This window comes from Hibiscus syriacus, unplaced genomic scaffold (assembly GCF_006381635.1).
Source record: "Hibiscus syriacus cultivar Baekdansim isolate YM2019G1 unplaced genomic scaffold, ASM638163v2 tig00111769_pilon, whole genome shotgun sequence".
NCBI classification, from domain to species: Eukaryota; Viridiplantae; Streptophyta; class Magnoliopsida; order Malvales; family Malvaceae; genus Hibiscus; species Hibiscus syriacus.
Window position 1 is genome coordinate 2,519,768 of NW_024063172.1, and position 21,022 is coordinate 2,540,789.

At 32.3% G+C, this 21,022-nt stretch overlaps 3 protein-coding genes across 6 annotated transcripts; 1 reads left to right on the plus strand and 2 right to left on the minus strand.

Annotated features, from left to right (window-relative positions):
• The first annotated feature begins 2,834 nt into the window (after positions 1-2,834).
• Positions 2,835-4,706, plus strand: LOC120169870 (polygalacturonase-like). Its single transcript, XM_039177952.1, has 8 exons — positions 2,835-2,998; positions 3,097-3,150; positions 3,201-3,237; positions 3,316-3,510; positions 3,600-3,807; positions 3,911-3,992; positions 4,091-4,195; positions 4,463-4,706. Exons 1-8 carry the CDS (start codon positions 2,835-2,837, stop codon positions 4,704-4,706), a joined length of 1,089 nt encoding a protein of 362 aa, XP_039033883.1.
• Positions 4,707-7,555: 2,849 nt separating this feature from the next.
• Positions 7,556-13,927, minus strand: LOC120169729 (malonate--CoA ligase-like). 2 transcript variants are annotated; one of them, XM_039177851.1, is made up of 17 exons: positions 13,781-13,927; positions 13,377-13,543; positions 13,113-13,289; positions 12,449-12,599; positions 12,239-12,327; positions 11,785-11,854; positions 11,568-11,620; positions 11,241-11,348; positions 10,694-10,792; positions 10,423-10,515; positions 10,224-10,301; positions 9,523-9,624; positions 9,069-9,159; positions 8,691-8,764; positions 8,335-8,511; positions 7,805-7,858; positions 7,556-7,683 (listed from the first exon to the last, which is right to left on the minus strand). In XM_039177851.1, exons 1-17 carry the CDS (start codon positions 13,809-13,811, stop codon positions 7,639-7,641), a joined length of 1,659 nt encoding a protein of 552 aa, XP_039033782.1. In that variant the 5' UTR covers positions 13,812-13,927; the 3' UTR covers positions 7,556-7,638. The 2 variants fall into 2 exon arrangements, with proteins under 2 accessions (XP_039033782.1, XP_039033783.1); XM_039177852.1 differs by lacking the exon at positions 13,781-13,927 and adding an exon at positions 13,656-13,774.
• Positions 13,928-15,444: 1,517 nt separating this feature from the next.
• LOC120169731 (probable plastidic glucose transporter 3) lies at positions 15,445-20,429 on the minus strand. Of its 3 annotated transcripts, XM_039177854.1 has the most exons (14): positions 20,151-20,429; positions 19,396-19,507; positions 19,236-19,303; positions 19,028-19,160; positions 18,532-18,631; positions 18,325-18,437; positions 18,006-18,099; positions 17,213-17,366; positions 16,982-17,125; positions 16,828-16,901; positions 16,249-16,337; positions 15,982-16,096; positions 15,715-15,899; positions 15,445-15,609 (listed from the first exon to the last, which is right to left on the minus strand). In XM_039177854.1, exons 1-13 carry the CDS (start codon positions 20,236-20,238, stop codon positions 15,723-15,725), a joined length of 1,461 nt encoding a protein of 486 aa, XP_039033785.1. In that variant the 5' UTR covers positions 20,239-20,429; the 3' UTR covers positions 15,445-15,609; positions 15,715-15,722. The 3 variants fall into 3 exon arrangements, with proteins under 3 accessions (XP_039033785.1, XP_039033786.1, XP_039033784.1); XM_039177855.1 differs by lacking the exon at positions 15,445-15,609 and having other exon boundaries at positions 15,687-15,899; positions 20,157-20,428; XM_039177853.1 differs by lacking the exon at positions 15,445-15,609 and having other exon boundaries at positions 15,687-15,899; positions 20,151-20,428.
• Between the last annotated feature and the right edge of the window lie 593 nt (positions 20,430-21,022).

Below are 21,022 nucleotides of genomic sequence, written 5' to 3' on the forward strand. Positions count from 1 at the left end.
TGGATAAGCGACACATTCTTTTTGCTGGATTTAAGCGACTGGCTACTCAATAATATCCGCTTAAATTCTGTCAATGCCTCCTGGAATCTTTTCTTTACCTCCTTGATTTGGCAGCTTTGGAAGCGCAGGAATGAGTTTGTTTTCACTCATGTCTGCAATTCCATGGACGCCACCTTTCTCAAGGCACTAAATTGGGCGAGACACTTCTCATCTGCTTTTCCCCTGCGACTTGCAGCCTCGCAAGCCACTGCACAGCCTCTACAATGGGGAAGACCACCTTTTGGTTGGGTATACATTAGCACCGATGGAGCTGTTTCGAATGATACTTTGCTCAGCTCTACCGGGGGTGTTACCCATGACAACGCTGGAGAGTGGATCCTTGGCTTCACGCGCTTCACGTGTTGTTGCTCACCTCTTTAAGCTGAGCTATGGGGTATGTTTACTGGACTTAATATTGCTTGGAACCGTGGTTTTTGAGGAGTCATAGTTCAATCAGACTGTCTCCAGGTCATTCAACTCATAGGAAACGAGGATGGTTTCGCTAATAGTCACCACTCCCTGTTCCGGTCATTGGAAGACTATGCCGACAACAATGGGAAACGCAATTTGTATGGATCCCCGAGAAGCAAACATGACAGTGTATTATCTTGTAAAGATGGAATTCCCAATTCAATCGGGTAAAAATATTCTCTTTTAATGCTTGGCCATTAAAAAACAAAATTAAGGTAAAACTATAGAAACCTTTCATATGAAATATATGCGGCCATGGAAGCTTCAAGGATTTCGCAGGGCTGACATGAAACTTGAGATCATTAATTTATCTTTAATACATTATCCCATGTTTTTTTTGAATAATTTATTTGATTTCATTGCTTGTTGTTTGTGAAATGAAGCTTTGAAGTGAACGATGTTTTGATTGTCTGCAGTTTGTTTCAGCTTCTGCAATCATTGTTTGAATGAGAAGACTTTCTTTTTCTTTAATCTTTCACTTTAAAATTTATTAAATTAAATTTAAATTATGACCAAATTAAAAGAATATACAAATATTGAGGATCAAATGTTTAATTATACTAATTTTATTAACTGCTACATCATCACTCCCATTAAATGTTAACGTCAAGTAGTTCGATTGAATGCATTTAAATAGTTGAGTGACCTGTTTGACAAAAATTCAAAAATAGTAGTCAAATGAAAAGGGTTTATAGTTAGGTAGTCACTGGTATAATTTAGCTTAATTTTAATTTATTTAATATTTTTATAATATAATTATTTTTATTATAATTTTAAGGTAAATTATACATTTATGTTCTAACTATCACTTTTTGTTATACTTTGATCACTAAATTATTTTTTTTCAAAATTATATCTAACATTTTGGTTTCATTTTAGTTATTCTTTATTAAAAAATTTATAATTTTGGGATGTGACATTTTTATTTTTCAACGATAACATGATATTATCTTATTATGTTATGTCAAAATCACTAATAAAATTTTAATGATGAATGACTAAAATGAAACATAAATTAAACGTTAGATATGATTTTAAAAAAAATAATTAAATGGTCAAAACGGAACTAAAATAATAATTGGAGTACTAAACATGTAGTTTATCTTAATTTTAATTAATTTTTTTGAGTTAAATTAGATAAAAACAATAATATTCCATTAAAGTGATACACCGAAATATACTATTAGTTAAATTGTCTATACGCTTTATACCTAAATTATCACTTTTATTTTATTTTAGTATCTAAACTATAATTTCTTTTAAAAACATTAATGATAATACTTACGTGACATGATATATCAATTTTTTTAATTATCATATCATCTTTTTTATTCGTCAATATTTTTTAATTAATTTTATTCAATCATTTAGGTTGTGTTATGGGGATAAAAAGATTGAAATAATTCTTGCTTCTAGTATGAATTGAACTTGGGTATCTTACATGAAAAACAAATCAGTCAACCATTAAACTAAGTTACTATGATATAAGTTAAAGATTAGATAATTAGAGGTGTTTGTGGCTTAAAGATTAGATAATTAGAGGCGTTTGTGGCAAAAAAATGCCACTAAAGACAAGATAATTAACGGCGTTTGAAAGAAAAAACGCCGCTATATAACTCAACCTTTTGCGGTGTTTTAGGTTCACAAACGCCGTTAACTTTTGTGGTGTTCGTTTTAGCGACGCTTCTTGCTGCAATCTTACTAGCGCCAGTAGTGTTTTTATCGGCACTTGAAAACTATTTTCTTGTAGTGATGTAGTAATATTAACTTAAATGACTAGCTTAACTTAGTAGTTAAATGCCGTGAATTTCATGTAAGAGGCCTAGATTCATTACATACTAAGAGCAATAATAAATATAATTTAATTAATGATGTGTTTTTGTGTAGCACTCTAATAATATGTTCGCTGTAGACTCATCTAAAATAAATATATATATATATATAATAATAAATATATCCAAACACTTAAAAATTGGAATTCCACTGTATTGTTGGATTATAATAACAATTTATATTGCATATAATTACATTTCCTACTTTTACTAAACTTCATTCCTCTAGTCTCGCTCATAATTACTAAACCATAAAAAAGACATATATATATATATATATATATATTCTTTGATGTCGATTATAATTACTAAATAATAATAATAATAATAAATATATTCAAACTCCTTGCAAAAGGGAACTCTTTTTCATTGTCGAATTAGAAAAATAATTGAGTATATATACGCAGTCTCTCTGTATATGTATATACATATCAATCTACCATTCTACCTTCTATCCTATTCTACGTACTTCGGAAAGAGTTGATGAAGAAGATGGCTTCAACTTTGAAAATCCTCTTGTTTGTTCTTTTGATTCAATCTGCCATATTGACTGAATCTTCTCGACACTCCAAGTCGAAGAAGAAGAAGATTGATGTCCATATATTTAACGTTGTCGACTTTGGAGCTACCGGAGATGGAACTATGATGATTCTCAGGTTTCTTTTTTTTTTCGTTTTTCTTTTTATGTTTATATATATGACACTGACACCATCAATCTTATTATAAACTACTTGTGTCTTTGTATAAATTTTAGAGCTTTATGCAAGCATGGGATGCTGCTTGCGAATCCTCAGCTTCGTCACCAATGGTACATGTACCTCAAGGAAAAACGTTTATGCTGCAACCCTTAACTTTCAGTGCCAAATATTGCAATTCCAATAACATTACTTTCCAGGTATTCCTATCTTTCTCTCGGTTCATATTTCCAATCTGTTTCTTATTATTTAGTTTTTGAGAAAATTTTGTGCTGCAGATTGATGGCAACATCGTAGCCCCAAGCAAACCTTCTGCATGGCAATGCATACCAGATTGTGATCATTGGATTAGCTTCAGAAAGTTCGATGGTCTCTCCATTCAAGGATATGGTATCATCAATGGCCAGGGTTCTAAATGGTGGACTATTTCTTGCAAAGATGAGAATAAGAACTGCCCCAGCCGAAAACCCACAGTAAGTGTTAGAATACCAAGTTTTAAAAAATGATTTATGGCAGATATATCATCTATGGTTGCATGAAAATCATGTGGGTTTGTTGTTAGGGTTTGGTGATTGCAGACTCCAATAATGTAAAGATTAATGGATTAACCTTTGAAGACAGTCCACAGGTGCACATTGCACTTGAAAGGTATACTTTGGTTCATGCTACTAAGCTTACTATCACAGCCCCTAAGACAAGTCCCAACACCGATGGCATTCATATTCAACATTCCACTAATGTTTCTATTCACAACTCCAACATTCAAACTGGTTTGTCTGTTTACTTATTTATTTATTCATTTTTATTTCATTATATATATATATATATATATATATATATATATTAATGCTATTATTTTGTCTATTAATGCAGGTGATGATTGTATCTCAATTGGAAATGGTTCTAAATATATTAATATCACTAAAATCGAATGTGGTCCGGGTCATGGAATTAGGTAAGAAGTTTCATGTTTCCTTTGCAATTATCTTTCTTTTCTTGATGAAATTGAACTTGTACTAATTTTAATTTCTAATTTTTCTTTATGATATGAAGCATTGGAAGTCTTGGGATTAATGGAAGAACCGATGAGGTTGAATATGTTCATGTAAAGAATGTTACTTTTCATAAAACAACTAATGGAGTCAAAATAAAGACGTGGCATATATATATATAATTATTTCAATATTTTCTCTAAAATTATATAACTAATAATTCATGTTAATTGTGTGTTTAGGGAGGACATGGACATGCAAGAAATATCATATTTGAACAAATAATCTCTCACGCTTCAACTCGTCCTATTGTTATCGACCAATATTATTGTCCTCATAAACATTGCAATAATCAAGTAAGTGATTTTTTGGTGATCAATATCACATTATTCGGTTCTAGGTTTACAAGAAATTTAATTTTTAATGATTATTTGCAGACATCGAATGTGGAGATTAGCAATGTTACGTATAAAGACATCCATGGGACATCAAGTAGGAAAATAGCAGTTGAACTTTCATGCAGTGAGTCCATCCCATGCAAAAATATAATCATGAAAGACATCAGTTTGAGCTATAAAGACGACAATGCCCACACCTCATGCCTCAATGCTCATGGCTTTAAAAATGGAAGTGTTGAACCAGATGTACCATGCTTACAAAAACATGATAATTTATAGGGTTTTTTTTTCATCTTATTTTTGTTATGAATTATAGGAATCAGTTGTATTTTAAGGATATATTTTTTAAAATTGTTATATAAAATAGTCATTTTCTTTAGCTTCATTGACATTTGATAAGTGAAATATAAGTTATATATTCATTCAAACTTTGAAAGCATCTGTGTTATCAATAGAGAAAACAGGTCGGTGTTTATAGTGGCATTTGGAACATAAATGCCATTAATTATATATATATATAGCAGCGTTTACAATTAAAACGTCACAAAATGGTAACATTAAACAGTGTTTTTAAACAAAGGCACTTTAGTGGCGTTTTTTTAACAAATGCTACTATAGACTCATACTTTAGGATGATTTGCAAGTGTCATGATAGTTTTTAGCGATGTTTAAAAACGTATATATAAGGCTACAAAAACGTATTTTTAGTCATCCTATTTGAATTATTATTCAATAATTTAAAAAATATTTTTATTTAAATTTATTTATAAAAAATTATTGAGAATTATTAAATATAAATTTTACTATAAGTTTTAAATTAGAATTTCAAATTCATCGGTTCATCAAAAATGCAATTGACTAGTCCCATTTTAACTTTATGGAAGGCGATACGTAATATTAGTTGCTTATATATTCAAGGTAACTTACATAGTGATCCATCCATTACAGGATACTATTTTGTTGTTTTGTTGAGTTCCTCGATTATCAAAAGTTACAAAATAATCACTCAACAATTCATTGTGTTCTAAACTCGTCATTCTCCATTAAAAAATTAACAGTTGTCCAAACCGGACATTAATATGAGATGTTATAGTCATTTGAGATTATGAGATTAGATTTTATCGTATCAAAGCCAACAAGTTAACGTTCAGCTTAGAGTACCGTCAATTTTTTAATAGAGAATGACGAGTTTGGAACATAATGAATAGTCGGTGACCATTTTGTAACTTTTGATATTCGAGGGACTCAATAAAGAGACACTCTATAATCGAAAGATCATTTTGTAACTTTTAATAATCGGTAGACTTAATAAAATAATATCCTATAGTCACTAACCATTCATGTACTTTACCCTATATTCAATTAATTTAATTTTAATTTAATAATTATTTATACAATTATATATATAACGATGGTTATGAATCGAACTGTTATCATGCGGCTCACTCAGCGTTGTGCAAACTCGTTGGCGAATGAATTAGCAAAGAAAGGGATTGGGTGATGCAGTAACTCTTTTCGGCTTAGGCGGTATAGGTGCTTTAGGGTGTGTTTATTTGCCGTAAAACTAATTACGGAATTGATTTTTCCCGAAATCTCGTGTTTATTTCGTATAATTCATTTTTTGAAAAATATTTTCTTGTGTTTGTTTCACTTAATTCGTTTTTCGGAACATAATTCATTTTCCTAGTAACATAATTTCCTTTGTGTTTTCTGTAAAATGACTTACGGATTCATTTTCCGTAAGTTATTTTCTGAGCTTTTCACTTCAAAGCAAAAATACTCAAAATAATTTTATTTTATGAATTTAATATTAATAAAATATTTTAATATCATTTTCATCAAAATATTAATTATTAAAATATTTAAAATATATTTATTAATATTTATAATAATATAATATTATATAAAATAATCAATTATATTATAATAATATAAGATATTATATTTTTATTTTAATAATATATAATAATTTTTTATATTTATTTAATAATGAATAATATTATTTATATATTTAAATAATATTTTAGTAAAGATATTTAAAATATACTAATTAATATTTTTAAAATATAATATAACACTATTACTTTAATAAATAATTAATATAATTTATAATATTTTATTTCACTAAAATATACCAATATTTTATTTTTATTAATAAAATTATAAAAATAATATTTAATAATAAATAAATTATTTTAATATTTTAAAATAATAATATTAAGTTTTATGATAAATAATATTATTTATTATATTCAATATTTGTAATAAATAATTTTTAAAAAACTCTTCAACTAGTGAAAAAAAGTTTAAATAACATCTTCCAAACATCATAAAATGTTTTCCAGAAATATAATTCATTTTTCAGAAATGTAATTCATTTTTCAGAAATGTAATTCATTTTTCAAAATTCAAATTCCAGTAATTCGTTTTCCGAAAAACCAACTACAGCCAAACAAACAGACCCTTAGTTTGGTTGTTTTTTTATGTTTAAAACATTGTTTCATCTTTGGCTGTACTGAAATCTAGAACCCTTTTAATATATGAGATTCTCTTATATTCGTTCCGCTATTTGTTAATATATCTAAGTCGCTTCTTTAATAGGTTGACAAATATGAAAGAGATTTCTAACGAGACCTCCGGTTTTTATAAAACAAATATTAAAAATAAAATTATATTTAAAAGATCCAATAACAAAATTCAGATCATAATATAAATTTATAATCTAAATCTTAAATTTATTGAAGGATTAAATTCAATAAATTATATTAAAATTAAAATTAAAATCAAATTAATAAAATATACAAATAATAAAAAAATTAATATATAATTGTACTATTTTTTAAACTGCTAAATTTACTTATCCATTAAATGTGAATGGTAAATAACTTAATTAACACTATTTAAATAATTGACTTTATAAATAAATTAGTGATCGAATTAGAACCTCCAATGTAGTTCTCTCACTCACTCTCTCTCTAAAAACATGGATGTTTTATTTACTGCAATGCTAATACACCATAAAATGGGATAATTAATAGTATATTTGGTTAACTCAATTTTAAAATTTCAAAAATAAAATCAATTCGGAGAACAAATAAAAATACGATTAGGAAATTGAAACGATCGAATAAAAATTAATCAGTTCGTCTCAATTTAATTATTTCAAGTCCGATAATCGATATGTAATTATTGTGTTCACAATAAAGATTGCCTACTTTTCATCACCCAACTGTCTCTTCAGCTCGTTCTTATTCACCTGGAAATTTAGTCAAATAAAAAAAAACAAAAACTCATCGCGATTCTTGCGTAGCACGTTAACCGGCATAATGATAATGTTAAACGAGACGCTTGGAACGCAAGTCAAAGAAGAAACTCACCTTTCCCATCGCATTACGAGGAAGAGAATCCCACAACATTAATCGTGTTGGAAGCTGGAAAAGACACAATCGATTATTATTCTTTAGTTAATGCTCAGGCCATGGTTCCCAAAATGCAATGAGCTCATCCAAAATATGAAGTGGATTGATCTGTCAGGATAATCACCCATCGAACGATGAGAGGGAGAATGATGTCATCGATCGATGAGAGGGAGAATGACGTCATCAGTCGATCAATGTGAGGGATAATGAGGTCATTAATATTGATTTTTAGTTCATATAAAGAAATAGAGAGAGGGAGTCTGTGGTGTGCTTGGCTTGCTGATGAAAGTTTCATTGGGAACACAATTAAGAGAAACTCTATCCTGCTAACTTCTTAAAAACTTGGTTTGGTGGAAGATCACTTTAGCTTCCAGTTGACGGTTTCGGCAGAAATCAAGATGGCATTGAATCGAGGGGTCCAGATTGCGTGATTTGGTAATTCAGCATTAGAAAACAAATTCATTAAAGATAGAAATGCACTATTTTACCTTGTATGGAGCAAGTTTGTCTTTAGCCCAGTTGCAAAGATCTTCCAAACTGAAAGCAGAATTTGACTCTTCTAGTTTCCTTTTCCGTCCCGACTCCAGCACCACTATTGCAGATACAGCTTCTCCATAATACTTGTCCGGTAAGCCAAACACACAGCATTCTGCTATATCAGGGTGCTGCACAAAAAAATAAATTTAGCCAGCTGATGATCGTTTAATCATCCCCCGCGCGCGCGAGCTTTAAGGGTGATCTTTTGTTTCAGTTTTCCTTGAAAGGAAATAAGAGAACAAATATTTAAAACAAAAAGAAAGGGGTTTCATGACTCGGAATAGGAATATAGAGAGGACGAGTTTACCTGTATAAGTACTGATTCAATTTCCAAGGCAGACAATTTGTATCCACCAACCTTCATTATATCAGCACTTGTACCTGAAAAATTACACATGAATACATAAAGGGCATGGTCTGAACATGAAACTTGAAGCTAAACTGCTGGAGTTCAACCAAACAGAGAAAGCAAACGAGCATATTCCATATCCAACAGGAGGTAAGGCATAATGTATTGGCAGTAACAACCAGAAGGATCATATGATGAGCAACATTGAGTGTTCTGAAAGTTCTTAAATGCATGTCATTATCACCGATTTGTTAAATGACGAAGATTACAAAGGGAATGTCGGCATAATTCATCACAAACAAATAAAATCAACAACACAAAACTAGATATCCTTACGTCCCAAAATGACATAGTATCCATCTTCATCCACTCTACAAGCATCCCCAGTCTTGAAGAACCCATCATCAGTAAACGATTCCTTGGTTACCTATTTTTAGGAAATTAACGAGTTTAGCAAAAGTCCTTGAATTTAATGCATAATTTGCATAACACTTCTAGGATGTCTCTAGCCCAAATTTTGAATACATGTCTTAGTCCTTGACAAAGAGAAAAGGAAGGGAGCACCATTTCCCTAAATTCAAGAACAGAAAAGAAGCAGCTCTGAGAACTAAATTCCAGCAAAACTGGAAATCCTAAAAAGACACTTTAGTACAAAAACAATTAAGCATTTTTTTCACGATTCTAAGGCAATGACTATATTTGATAAAATATAACAGAAAAACTGGAGAGTGGAGCCTGGGAGATTATTCCATTAGATTACAAGAAAGTTGCAGATGATAATAGGAAATACCTGAGGAAGTTTCCAGTATTCCTTAAACAACGAAGGACTTTTAACACAAAGCTCACCCTCACCCGTTGTACCACCCCCGCTTTTATCTTCAGCAATCCTGACCTATTAGAAACAAATAACCAAAAAAGAATTCTCTAAACATGTCAAGGAATAAAAGTTGTACAGTAATCCCTTTGAAAGTGAAGAAAATGTTCCACTATAATACATCTTCTGTGCTTAGTACTGGAAAACCATTTTTTAACCGTCATCTGTGTTCTGGTCTACATTCTCTACTTTCTTGTCCATATATGAAACAATGTTTACTCTCGTAATATAGAAAATTATATAATCTGAAGGAAAAAAAAAAACAAATATATTCCCTGGAACATGCAAAACAGGTTTTCTACGAGGCAAACAGTTTTCCCTTGAACAAGTTCCTCAATGTCTATTTTTCTTTAAAACATATATGGAGAAAACAATTTTCCATAGTTGAAGACATCCTTATATTCATTCTCCATAAAACAAGGCAAGAAGCAAAATGATGCTGCCCCAATTTCCCCCAATTATAAACAATTTATTATCTAACTTTTTTCGGGCTATATTCAAGAGTTCAATGGCAAGAAGCGACTATTATCAAATGACATATCTAAAGGCCCTGCATATCCCTTTCTAAAAGAACAACAATCAAAATAAGAATTCATAACCATTGAAACCCTGCTAACCTGCACACCAGGAAATGGCTTGCCAACCGTGCCTGCCTTCCGGGCACCCCTAAATGGATTTGAAATTGCCATGACAAACTGAATATATCCAATCCAACAAAACAGCATAACCATAACATTTCCGACAGAAAGCATAAATAAGATGTAGCATGAGGCAAATACATAACTGAAAAACCGGTCTTGATTTGAGTTTGCTCACCTCAGTCATTCCATATCGTTCTAGAAGGCAATGTCCAGTGATGGTTTCCCATTCGTGCATGACAGGCTGAGGAAGTGCAGAAGAGCCACACATCTGAAAAATATAAACAGTTTACCTTATTTTAGAATATTATCACAATGTTTAGCCATATTCTGTGTCATAAACAGATTGTCAAGCATTAATTAGACGGCAAATCAGCAGAAATAAAATCTTACACATCTACCCAAATTTTTAATGAACATGTTATGAAAAAAAATTCCAGGAAGCTTACCATAAGACGCAGCTGTCGAGCAGCAGAGGCAGATGTAGCTTGTTGCTCTGGATCCATTGTGTGGTAACCTTGTATCAATCTAGTATACATTGTTGGAACCTTGTGCATAACAAAGACAACATAAATTATTAGCATTCTACACAGAAAATTTTTCCTGACTAAGAATGAAAAACTAGAATGATATATGACACACATGGTCATGCAAGGAAAAAAAATGTCATTCTCCCTAAAACTAGCCTGCTACGGATATAATTGTCCAAGAAAGGGAGTTTATGAATTAAGAATATAAGAACTTAAAAAGGGAGCAGCATTTTCACAATCGGAATTGAGTATGGATTTTGAGCACATCGCTAAATCCAATAATAGATCTATTCAATTCTTTTCAAAAGTTTTCTTCGTATTTAAATGATCATAACTAAATACCAGTAAATTTTGGTGTAAAATAAAATCAGGAGTCAGCACCATGTGCCTCTATGTTCTATTCATGCAAGATTAAACTACACAAGATTTAAAGTACTGCAATGTTTAAGGTGCAAATCACACTTACCCCCGTAAAAACGGTAATGGCATCATCAGTCTTATTCCCATTTATCGGGTATGATTCACGCCATCTTTGCCAAATACTCCTTACGCTAAACTTTGGCATAAATTCAACCTTCAACAAAAAAAAAGACGTATTAAACCAATAATGCTTGTTAAATAATTTGTCCAAAAATAATACAATAATAACTACTATACTGCAGCTGAATAGCAACTGTTATATAGCACTTTTGTTGGTTAAATAAGTAAATGAACAAGAAATATATAACTTGACGAAAGAAAAGAACAAGGAACTCCACAAATCAGAAAATGGTAAGTAAATGGTATTACTTACCGATGCTCCAGCATACAAAGGGGCAAATAAAGCATTAAAAAGCCCGTGAACATGTATTGTATGAGTTAAGGAGATCAAAGTAGAGAATATTCTCAAATCAGGTATTCAGCATCAGCACTAAGAAGGTAACAATGGTATAAGCAAGGAAGAATACTAGACCCATAATATCCACAGAACTCATTCTATTTCGATTATATTAATGTTTGTTGATGGATATGATGTAGTGGTAGACAATGCAGAAACTGATCAGTAGATGTATACTCCCAGGCATCAGCCAGCATTTTCACCTGAAATAAAGAAAAGCTTGTCAAAAGGTAAATCCCATTGAAGAGATAAAAAATAACAGAATAATAAGGAAATCAAGAATGTCAAGAAGTTCACTATTTCATTATCTGCTACTCTGCTCATTGCATATGGTAGTAGTTTCAAAAAAAATTATTATTTCCAAATATATATCATACTTCCAACTTCCAAATATAGAAAGGCATCTCTGTTCTAAGAACTGATTTGGAGAACAGTTAGACAAAGGAAAAAATGTCTCTTTTATTTTAATTGCATGGGATATTGTATAGGATATTAACATATGCATATCATTAATTAAGCTTCTATATTGTATACGATATTGTAATTGAGAACCTAAATACAGAACAGATACAAAAGTTTAGAAGAACCTGTGCAGAGATGCTCTTGTGGGTATGAACTACTCCTTTAGGTTTACCTGTTGTACCACTAGTATAGACGATCAATGCCGGATTTTCATCTGCACATTAAAAATGAAAACAAGGAGTATGAACCGAAAGATTTGTCCAAAAAAAGGATGACTATTTTTGCAAATTATCATAAAGATTAACCATTAACACTACCAGAGTTCTATATATTACCAATCTCTGTAATTTGTGATTCATCAGTCGTATTTGAGGATGAGAAAGTGCTGGAAACAGGAGGAATAAGAGAGAACTGTGCTGCACATCTAGTGGCAACACTTTGCATAGATTCACCGTAGTCTTCAGTACTCAATACAACCGATATATCCTAATACGGTAACAAAAAACAAATTGAGTAACATTACGCATTAAAAAAAAGAAGAAAAAATAATAAATTCCAAGTGAGAGAATGCACCACGGCATGAAAGGAAATATCCCCCAGCATTCATAGGGTACTTTAGCACTAGTTATCTGCCATTAAATGCATACTGAATTCACCAATTAGCACTAGTCTAATACTTTAAGTCTATTACAAGTATATTAAAGTTGTATACAATCTATCACCAAGAATTATTCTGAATTCAGCCGCAGAATACTATTTGAAAAGCTTACAAAGCCCATGGTTAAAGATTAAACGCAAATGTGAACTGAAGAAATATATTCGATCTGGATTCCTAGCTTATGGACAAAAACACATGTTCCTTAATCTATAGGACTAGTCTATTCTCAATTAAGTTCAACCATTGAATGAGACAAATAAGGATAAAGTAGATTAAATTTGAAAAACAAAAATAGTAAGCAATTTAAAGAAATGGAGAATACAGTTAATTCCCGGGGATACCGAATCGTTCATAACATGCATGAGCTCAGCCTCAGGATGGCTGAGAGCTAGTGGAACGGCAACACCTCCACCAAGCCAAGTACCCAGCACTCCAGCCACGAACTCAGCAGAAGGTTTAGCAACAATACCAACTCTAGCTCCACCAAGCTTCTCATGTACACTAGCGCCTTTATTATTCTAAAATCACCAAAACATAAGTATGAAAAAACTACAAAAAAATTCAATAGATATATTTGCTCAAATGAAATGGCACCCAACACATACAATTTCGCTGTTGGTGCTGGATAACAGTCTAGATATGTTGCATGCAGAGGAAAGGAGCTGCGTGTAAGTATAGCTCTTTTGATCAGCTCGAATTGCTATTCTCTCAGCAACAGATGGCCTCCAAGCAGCTTTGACCACCTCCATGAATGTACCCAGTTCTGATCCCACTTCCAATAGACAACCCAAAACAAAACAATTTAAAGGGTATATAATAACACATTTCCTCGAACAGCAAACAGGCAATCAACACAAAGCAAAAACAAATCAGAGAGAACTTACAGAATTGAAAGGGAGACGAGGAAGAGAAGGGAGCGTGATGAAAGGGGGTCTGAGAGAAGGACTAAAATAATAGAAGCGATGGCGATTAATAGCCGAGGGGCGAAGTAGCGAGACGTAGTTGAGACCTTTAAATGAGTAGTTGATGATTGTTGGCATTTTTTACCCAGTTTTTCTTCTTGTATTAAATTCGGATGCCGAATCTGTGTCCTGCTAATGTCTTCCTACTTTTTTAATGAACCGATTATTTGGTTACAGTTTGAATTCAAAGTGGTAAATTTCGAAAACTACAGCTTACAGATAATACGAGAAACAGTGACGAGTTTTTGGTTTTTAACGGCGGATTGTGATCCCACGGAAGATTTTGGACGGCGATGGTGACGGTGACCGGTAATTGATTAGCTAAAAAAGGCTCTAACGCCTAACTAATGCTTAGAGTTCACCAATTAATAAAAATAGAAAATTAGATCAAGTTTCTTAACCAAAAAAAGGTAGATCAAGTTTTTTAATTAGAAAACTAAATATTAAAATATAACTTTCTTTGTATAATTATCGATATTTAATATATTGATCTATTAATTCGAACCTACAAAGGTAAGGAGATCATTCTAACCTAATTTACTCTATTCAGAAACGTCAAAATTTAAACTTTTGTTCTTACTTTTGAAAGCTAATGTCTTATTTCACTAAACTAACTGGTTATTGATTAAAATATGATTTTAAATATTAAATAATTCTAAATATAATAATGGTTAATAAAATATATATATATGTACACTTTTTAGGGTAAATTATTTGAATGGCCACCTTACTATAGGATTAGTGTCGATTTGATCATCATTTTCAAAATTTTATTAATATAACTACTTAACTATTTAATTGGTTTCAATATAATCACATATCGTTAAGATTTAACGGAAATGCTTACGTGACAGTTAATAAAATTAGTATTGCATATTTGATCTTCAATCAAGAGATGACATTTTTCAACATATGATTATGACACGTGTTACAGTTGACATGGGTTAACACTTGATTAAAGGTTTTTTTTATAAAATTTAATTTATTTAATTAAATTATAAATGTTTTTCATACTTATATGTTAGAAAATGTTAAAATTGAGTTTTCTTAAGAGGAAAGTTCTAATTTTTTGTATGCTTACCCCCGAATGCAATACAAAACAATCCTATTACAAAAAAAAAGTTCTAATTTTTTAAAATTAATAGTGTTGCAAAGGTTAATTGACGATAACAGAACGATCATCGATCAATTTCAATGGTCAAAAGATTTCGTTTGACAAGAATTTTAACATAGTTCAATTTCAAATTAATTTGATGATTAATAATGATAAATTAAAAAAATTTAGCTTTTAATATTTCTTAGACGACTAGCTTCATCACAAATCCAAATCATGTTCTTCACAAGCACCACCACCACCACAAATATTCTCTCCACGTTTCCCATCAGCTTTTGGATTTGAAGGGGTGGTTTTACCATTTAACCAAATTAGTAATCAACATTCATGCATGTACGTATGCTGTGTGTGTATTTATTATGTATGATGTGAACATTTGGAAGAGCGAAAACATGAGAGATTGACATTCATATATGGATGTGTTAGTAGAAGTCATCATAGTATAGTTGGTAGATCAGAAAGTTGTCCATTTTATTTCTCTGCAATGATTTGGAGTGCAAAATCAGAAACGCCTTCATTTAAAGCACAAATCCCCCTTTTGATTTTGGTGGCTAGACTCAAATCCCATGAAAAATGAAATTGGAGAAATGAAGCATATTATACCAAGTGACAAAACCTGTTAATTGCTCTTAGAATTTTACATGAAGGTGTTCCAGTCTATGACAATTGGCACCATTTACAGAAGTATATATCATTCGGACTGATAAGCCGGTAGGATTAGATGCAAGACCAAGCAAGGGCATGCTTGCATTCAGCAGAGCCCTGAGAATTAATAACATGGCCAACAAAATCAGGATGAATAAACTACTGCAAGAAGAAACTTACAATGTGTCTATTAATTCAGAATGCATGAAGAAACTTATATACCTCTATTCTTATTGAAGAAGTGCCATTTCAATCTCTTGAAGTGATTTTCCTTTGGTTTCCAACACATTTTTCTTTACAAAAACTACTGCCACCAGACAAAACGTACCAAAAATTGAATTCAGGACTAACGGTCCGATCTGCTCCAGCAGCCGCAAAAATAACAGTCCGACGAAGAAGTTTACCACCTGTTACAAACACCAAAGTCAAAGAAAAGGAAATATGGACAAACAAAAGAGAGAAACTGCCCAAGATTCAAGTGCCTGTTACCCAATGGAAAGCCATGCAAATTGCCACAGCATTTGCCCTAACCCGCCCGGGAAACATTTCTGATAGGAGGATACTAGGGACTGGTCCAGCTCCAATAGCAAAGGTCAAGACAAACCTGCCACACAGGTAGCATATTGTATTTTGCAATTCATGATGGATTAAGCGGAAATCCTCAATATGTAAATTGACACTAAGCCGCACAGATTTAATAAGCTTATTTCCACTCTGAAAACAAACATTTTGATATTCAAAGGATTAACTACTTACAAAAGCATGCCTCCAACAGAGAGATAAACCGCACTGCTTCTTGACACCAAGGAACTGGCTGAAATTGCCTGAAGACCCATTGCCACTACCTGAAGCACCAAAGCATAAATTGAAAATTGACTAGTGCGTCAAAATTGTATTGAAAATAAAACAAGTTGTTAGGGTGAAGTCTAGCAGTCAGATATACATGTAACACAATATTAGCACAATCCGGAAATTGTTAGGTTCAAGTATAACAGGGAAAATGTGTACCACACAACAACACAACCAGCTATATAAATAACCTCTCAGAATCTTACTCTAGAGCTACCCTTATAGTTTCTGAATTTGTAAGTCCCATCCATCTTGGTCAACAACAATTACAAACAGCATTAAGGTAAGCTGCTCTGCTCATTGCTAGAAAGTTACAGATTTTGAAGGTCCAAGCAAGCTGAATATACTTCTATAAGATTAGGCAATCAGATACCAATTATAAACCCATAACTATAGAACATATCATATTAGGAACTTTGATATCATATATATGCTCAAGGCATGCACCAAACAGTAAAATACCAGCAATGAACTTGTCTTCCTTACCATGCCTGAAAAACTTCCAATAAGAAGTATCTTCCTTCCCAGTTTATCCATCAAAATCATTGCAACAAATGATCCTGAAGACATAAAAAAACAGTTAAAGTAACAGTCCACAATGATGCACAAGTTAGATACTTGATAATGTAGCCATTTATACCTATCAAATTGGCAATTCCCACGCACATGTTTGCAGACTCTGAAGGTACACCAGCGCTTTTAAAGACGGTTGACGAGAAATAGAAAACAGCATTTATACCAGAGAGCTGTTGTAAAGCAAAAAGGGTAGACCCCATGAAAACAACTGCAAATGGAGAAGTTAACAAGTAATCATTTAGAAAGTATATATAATACAGCTGAAATCTTTACTGAAAATTATTAGTATGTTCACCTTTACGATGATGGCCATAAAGTAGCTCCGAGAACTTGAATGTATTTGCATCATCCCCTCTATCTGACTTTGATAATTCAGCCATAGCACTTTTGACATATGGTCCTCCCCAAAGTTTTTCATACTCAGCTTCAGCTTCGGCACCTCTTCCTCTCTGAATAAAGTTCATAAAGCTTATAATAGTTCATTAAGAAAAAGATACTTGAAAATAACCAAAGGGAAAGGATATGTAACTGTTCATATTTTCCCTATTATAGAACAATCCACAACTCAGGAGCTTGCCATGTTAGTATGTTACATTCTCCAAAAAATTAAAATTTCAGGCTCAGAAGAGTTTTTTAAAACAATATGATGAGTCTGTTGTCCTATCTCAGTTTGTAGATGCTTATAAAATCTTAAATATCCAATTCATCTAATTATACCATACACTGAAATTTGATTTTTTTCGGTTGAATGTTTTTTTTTACAGAAATACTCAACTGCATAACATCTTCATATTCAGATCTTAACTCAAATTGCACTAGAAATCTTAGTATTTTAAATGATTGAAGTTAATGCATGGTATGATTAAAATTAATTGTTCACAATTCCAGAGAATATAACAATATAAAATTTGAACAAATTTTTCCGCTTTTTTAATTTTTAATATCATTAGTCTACCTGGGTCTAAATTTTATTAGGAGAAGCTGAAACTTACCTGATGCTGACCTTGTAATCAGAAAGTGTAAAATTATTATTGCTTTGTTTTGTGAAAAAGAATATTATTACTGAGTATGAAGGAAGAGCAAATCACCTTGAAAAGCCAATGGGGACTCTCTGCACAGAACTCCATAAAAAGAGCAAGAATAGCAGCAGGAGCAACAGATGCCCAGAAACACATTCGCCACCTGGACACATCATCAAGTTATGAAATTTGTTATCACTTTATGAATCCACAAAGCACAATCTTGACTTGTTAAAATTATTATTCTGATGACATTTTTTAGAAAAAGAAAGTAACAAGCAGGCACAACATCCAATGGTGGTGCCGTCTTCAGATTAGCTTCAAATAACCACGAACAACAGATTAAAACAACCCTTTTTTTCATTATCATTTTCGAAGCATTTCTTACCAACCCTCAATTTCCTTAGCAGGGAATCCAATGAATAGAGAACTCAACAATCCTAGCCCTGTTGCAATTTGAGTGAAGCTTCCATATTTACCTCTTACATAAGCTGGAGAAACCTGTACATGAGTCATATTACTATGTGAAAAAAGGGAGGAAAGAGAAGATGTTGAAAACCACAGAAAAATAGTCTATTAATCATCTCTTAGATACCTCTGTCACATAAAGAGCTGCCACAGGCGGGCCAGTACCCATTCCAGTCCCTACAAATAACCTCCCTAGAAGCATGCCCCAAAGGTTTTGTGCGGTTGCACTGCAAGAATAATTTTGGAATTATACATTTAAAGGAAAAACTTATTAAGAATATTAATTTAAATGACTACAACCGTGATGCCAAAGAGAACCCCTAAATTAATCTCTATAACTTAATTTTCTTATGAAAACTATAGGAGAAAGGTAGAAGGGAGTCAATATCTCTGAACAAAATGGCTCAGGGACCCTAAAATTAACAAGATAGATTTATCTGCGGAACTCAATTTTTGCCATGTGAACGTTAGTATGAGCTAAAATCCAAAAAAGAGAACTTCTGAACAAACCCTCAAAGACATCATCATATAAAAGCATTAAGCATAATGGAATAGCCCATTTGAGATAAATTCAAATACAAAAATTCTAGAACTTAAAGTAGATGAAATAATATTGCAATTACCTCATTGAAGCCCCAATTATCATTGGCAAAGCACATAGCTGGAATGCCCTGCGACGCCCAACCCCATCTGCAATCAAACCACCGAACAACGATCCAACAAAGGCACCCCCTAAACATGTACTTACAACTAGACCTTGATTTAAACAGAAGACAACACATAAGAACAATTTCTAAAATAAGACAAGAACAAGTTTATGGGCTTCAGTACCTTCAGCCATGGTATCCCCATGAAAACCAAGGTCACGTGAAATACTTTCTAGTGTTTCATTAACTACTCTGCATTAATAACAACAAGCATTAAGAATACATTATAGCCAGAATTCCAAGACATAACCAAAAAAAGAAAAAGATTCCCAAGAGGTACACACCCAAGATGATAACCATAAAGGAATGAAGATAATATTGCCACGAGTACATGCGGGAGTGAACGCTTCCAAGAAGGGTTTCCAATATCTTTGCCCACTCCAGTCAGCAAACGGTCTTAAAAGCCCATATAAAGATTCATCAAACTGTCAAACTTAATATTATTGAAACAAATAAAGAGTGCCTTCACTCATTCAAAAAATAAAACATATAAATTCTCTCCTTCTTAATTGGCTTGAATAAAAAATGACTTTTATATTACTTGGAATAAGGTCTGAGCGTCAGATACAAATATGTTCAATATTTTCTAAGATTTCCGTGAATTTGGAAAGCAATAACTGGTACGTCATGAAAAATGAAGAGTTGAGAGACATCATGGCTGTCAAAAGCAGGAAATTCATTGGCCTTGAATCGATATATATTCAGAAAGAACAGGTTCCAACCAGAGAAAAAGAATGCATGCTATAGCGATAAGGTTCTAAAACCCATAACATAAGAATGCAAAAACATAGCTTTCAACTTCATGCAACTTGCATTTTTTTTAAAAGGTTATAATATAAAATATAAATTCCTTCCTAATCAGTGGTCATTGACTATTTTTATGATCTTAATCACACACACACAAAAAATACAATTTGCACCTTCCAAATTAAGAGACAGATTAATAATGATACTTTACTTGCATGTCTCAAATAAATTCATGACCTAAACCCAAAATTAACCTAATAAAACGAGAAAGAAAATTTTAAATAAAGAATACCTGAACCTTGCTCCTTGTCATAGGTATCGACAGAGTGGTCTCTGGTCCCGCGCTTGTACATGGAATAAGAATCGGGTCGTCCCCGCATTGGCACTGCCACAGGTTAGTATAAACACCCTCTCAAGAATTGAATCAAAAAATAGAAATTTTTGCTTCGTCTTCTCTGCAAAATTAATGAAAGAGTAATTGATCTAATTAATCCGTCCAAGTTTTTTTTTGTTTAATCTTTAAATAATATAAGTAAAGGACTAAATTGAGAGATCAACAAGTTACGGAGCTTAGAAATTAAAAACACATATATTTAACTCTACTTGATATGTTGCTGTTATAAACAACCAGAACGCCGACGTTTCTCATGGATCAAGCAAAGGAGAAAGAAGATATCAGATTAAACGGATCAATGATTGAAAAACAGAGCAGAGGAGAGGAGGATTTAGCGGAAAAACGGCAACGTATTGGAAAGATCAAGTGTTAAAGAACTTACTATTTAGCGATTCAGCATTAAAGAAGGAGACAGATTCAGATTCAAGAAGACCAAGGAAATTGGAGAGCGCTAAACGGCGTCGTTTGTGAAGGATCAATGGTTGAGAAACAGAGCAGAGGTGGATTTAGATATTGAAAAGATCGACATGTTAAAGAACTCGCCATTTCGTGGTTCGACATTGAAAGAAGGAAACAAATTCAGATTCAAGAAGAAGAAGAAGAAGAATATAAGCATAAGAGAAACGACATGTCGCTTTAGGAAGAACAAATAGAATACCTGTAATTAGCTATGAGAGCATTAGCTTTTGAAGGATGATCCGATAATGGCGAAAATTATTAGAGATTATAGAGCCTTGAGAAAACCGAGGAGAGAAAAGAGAGATGGTAAC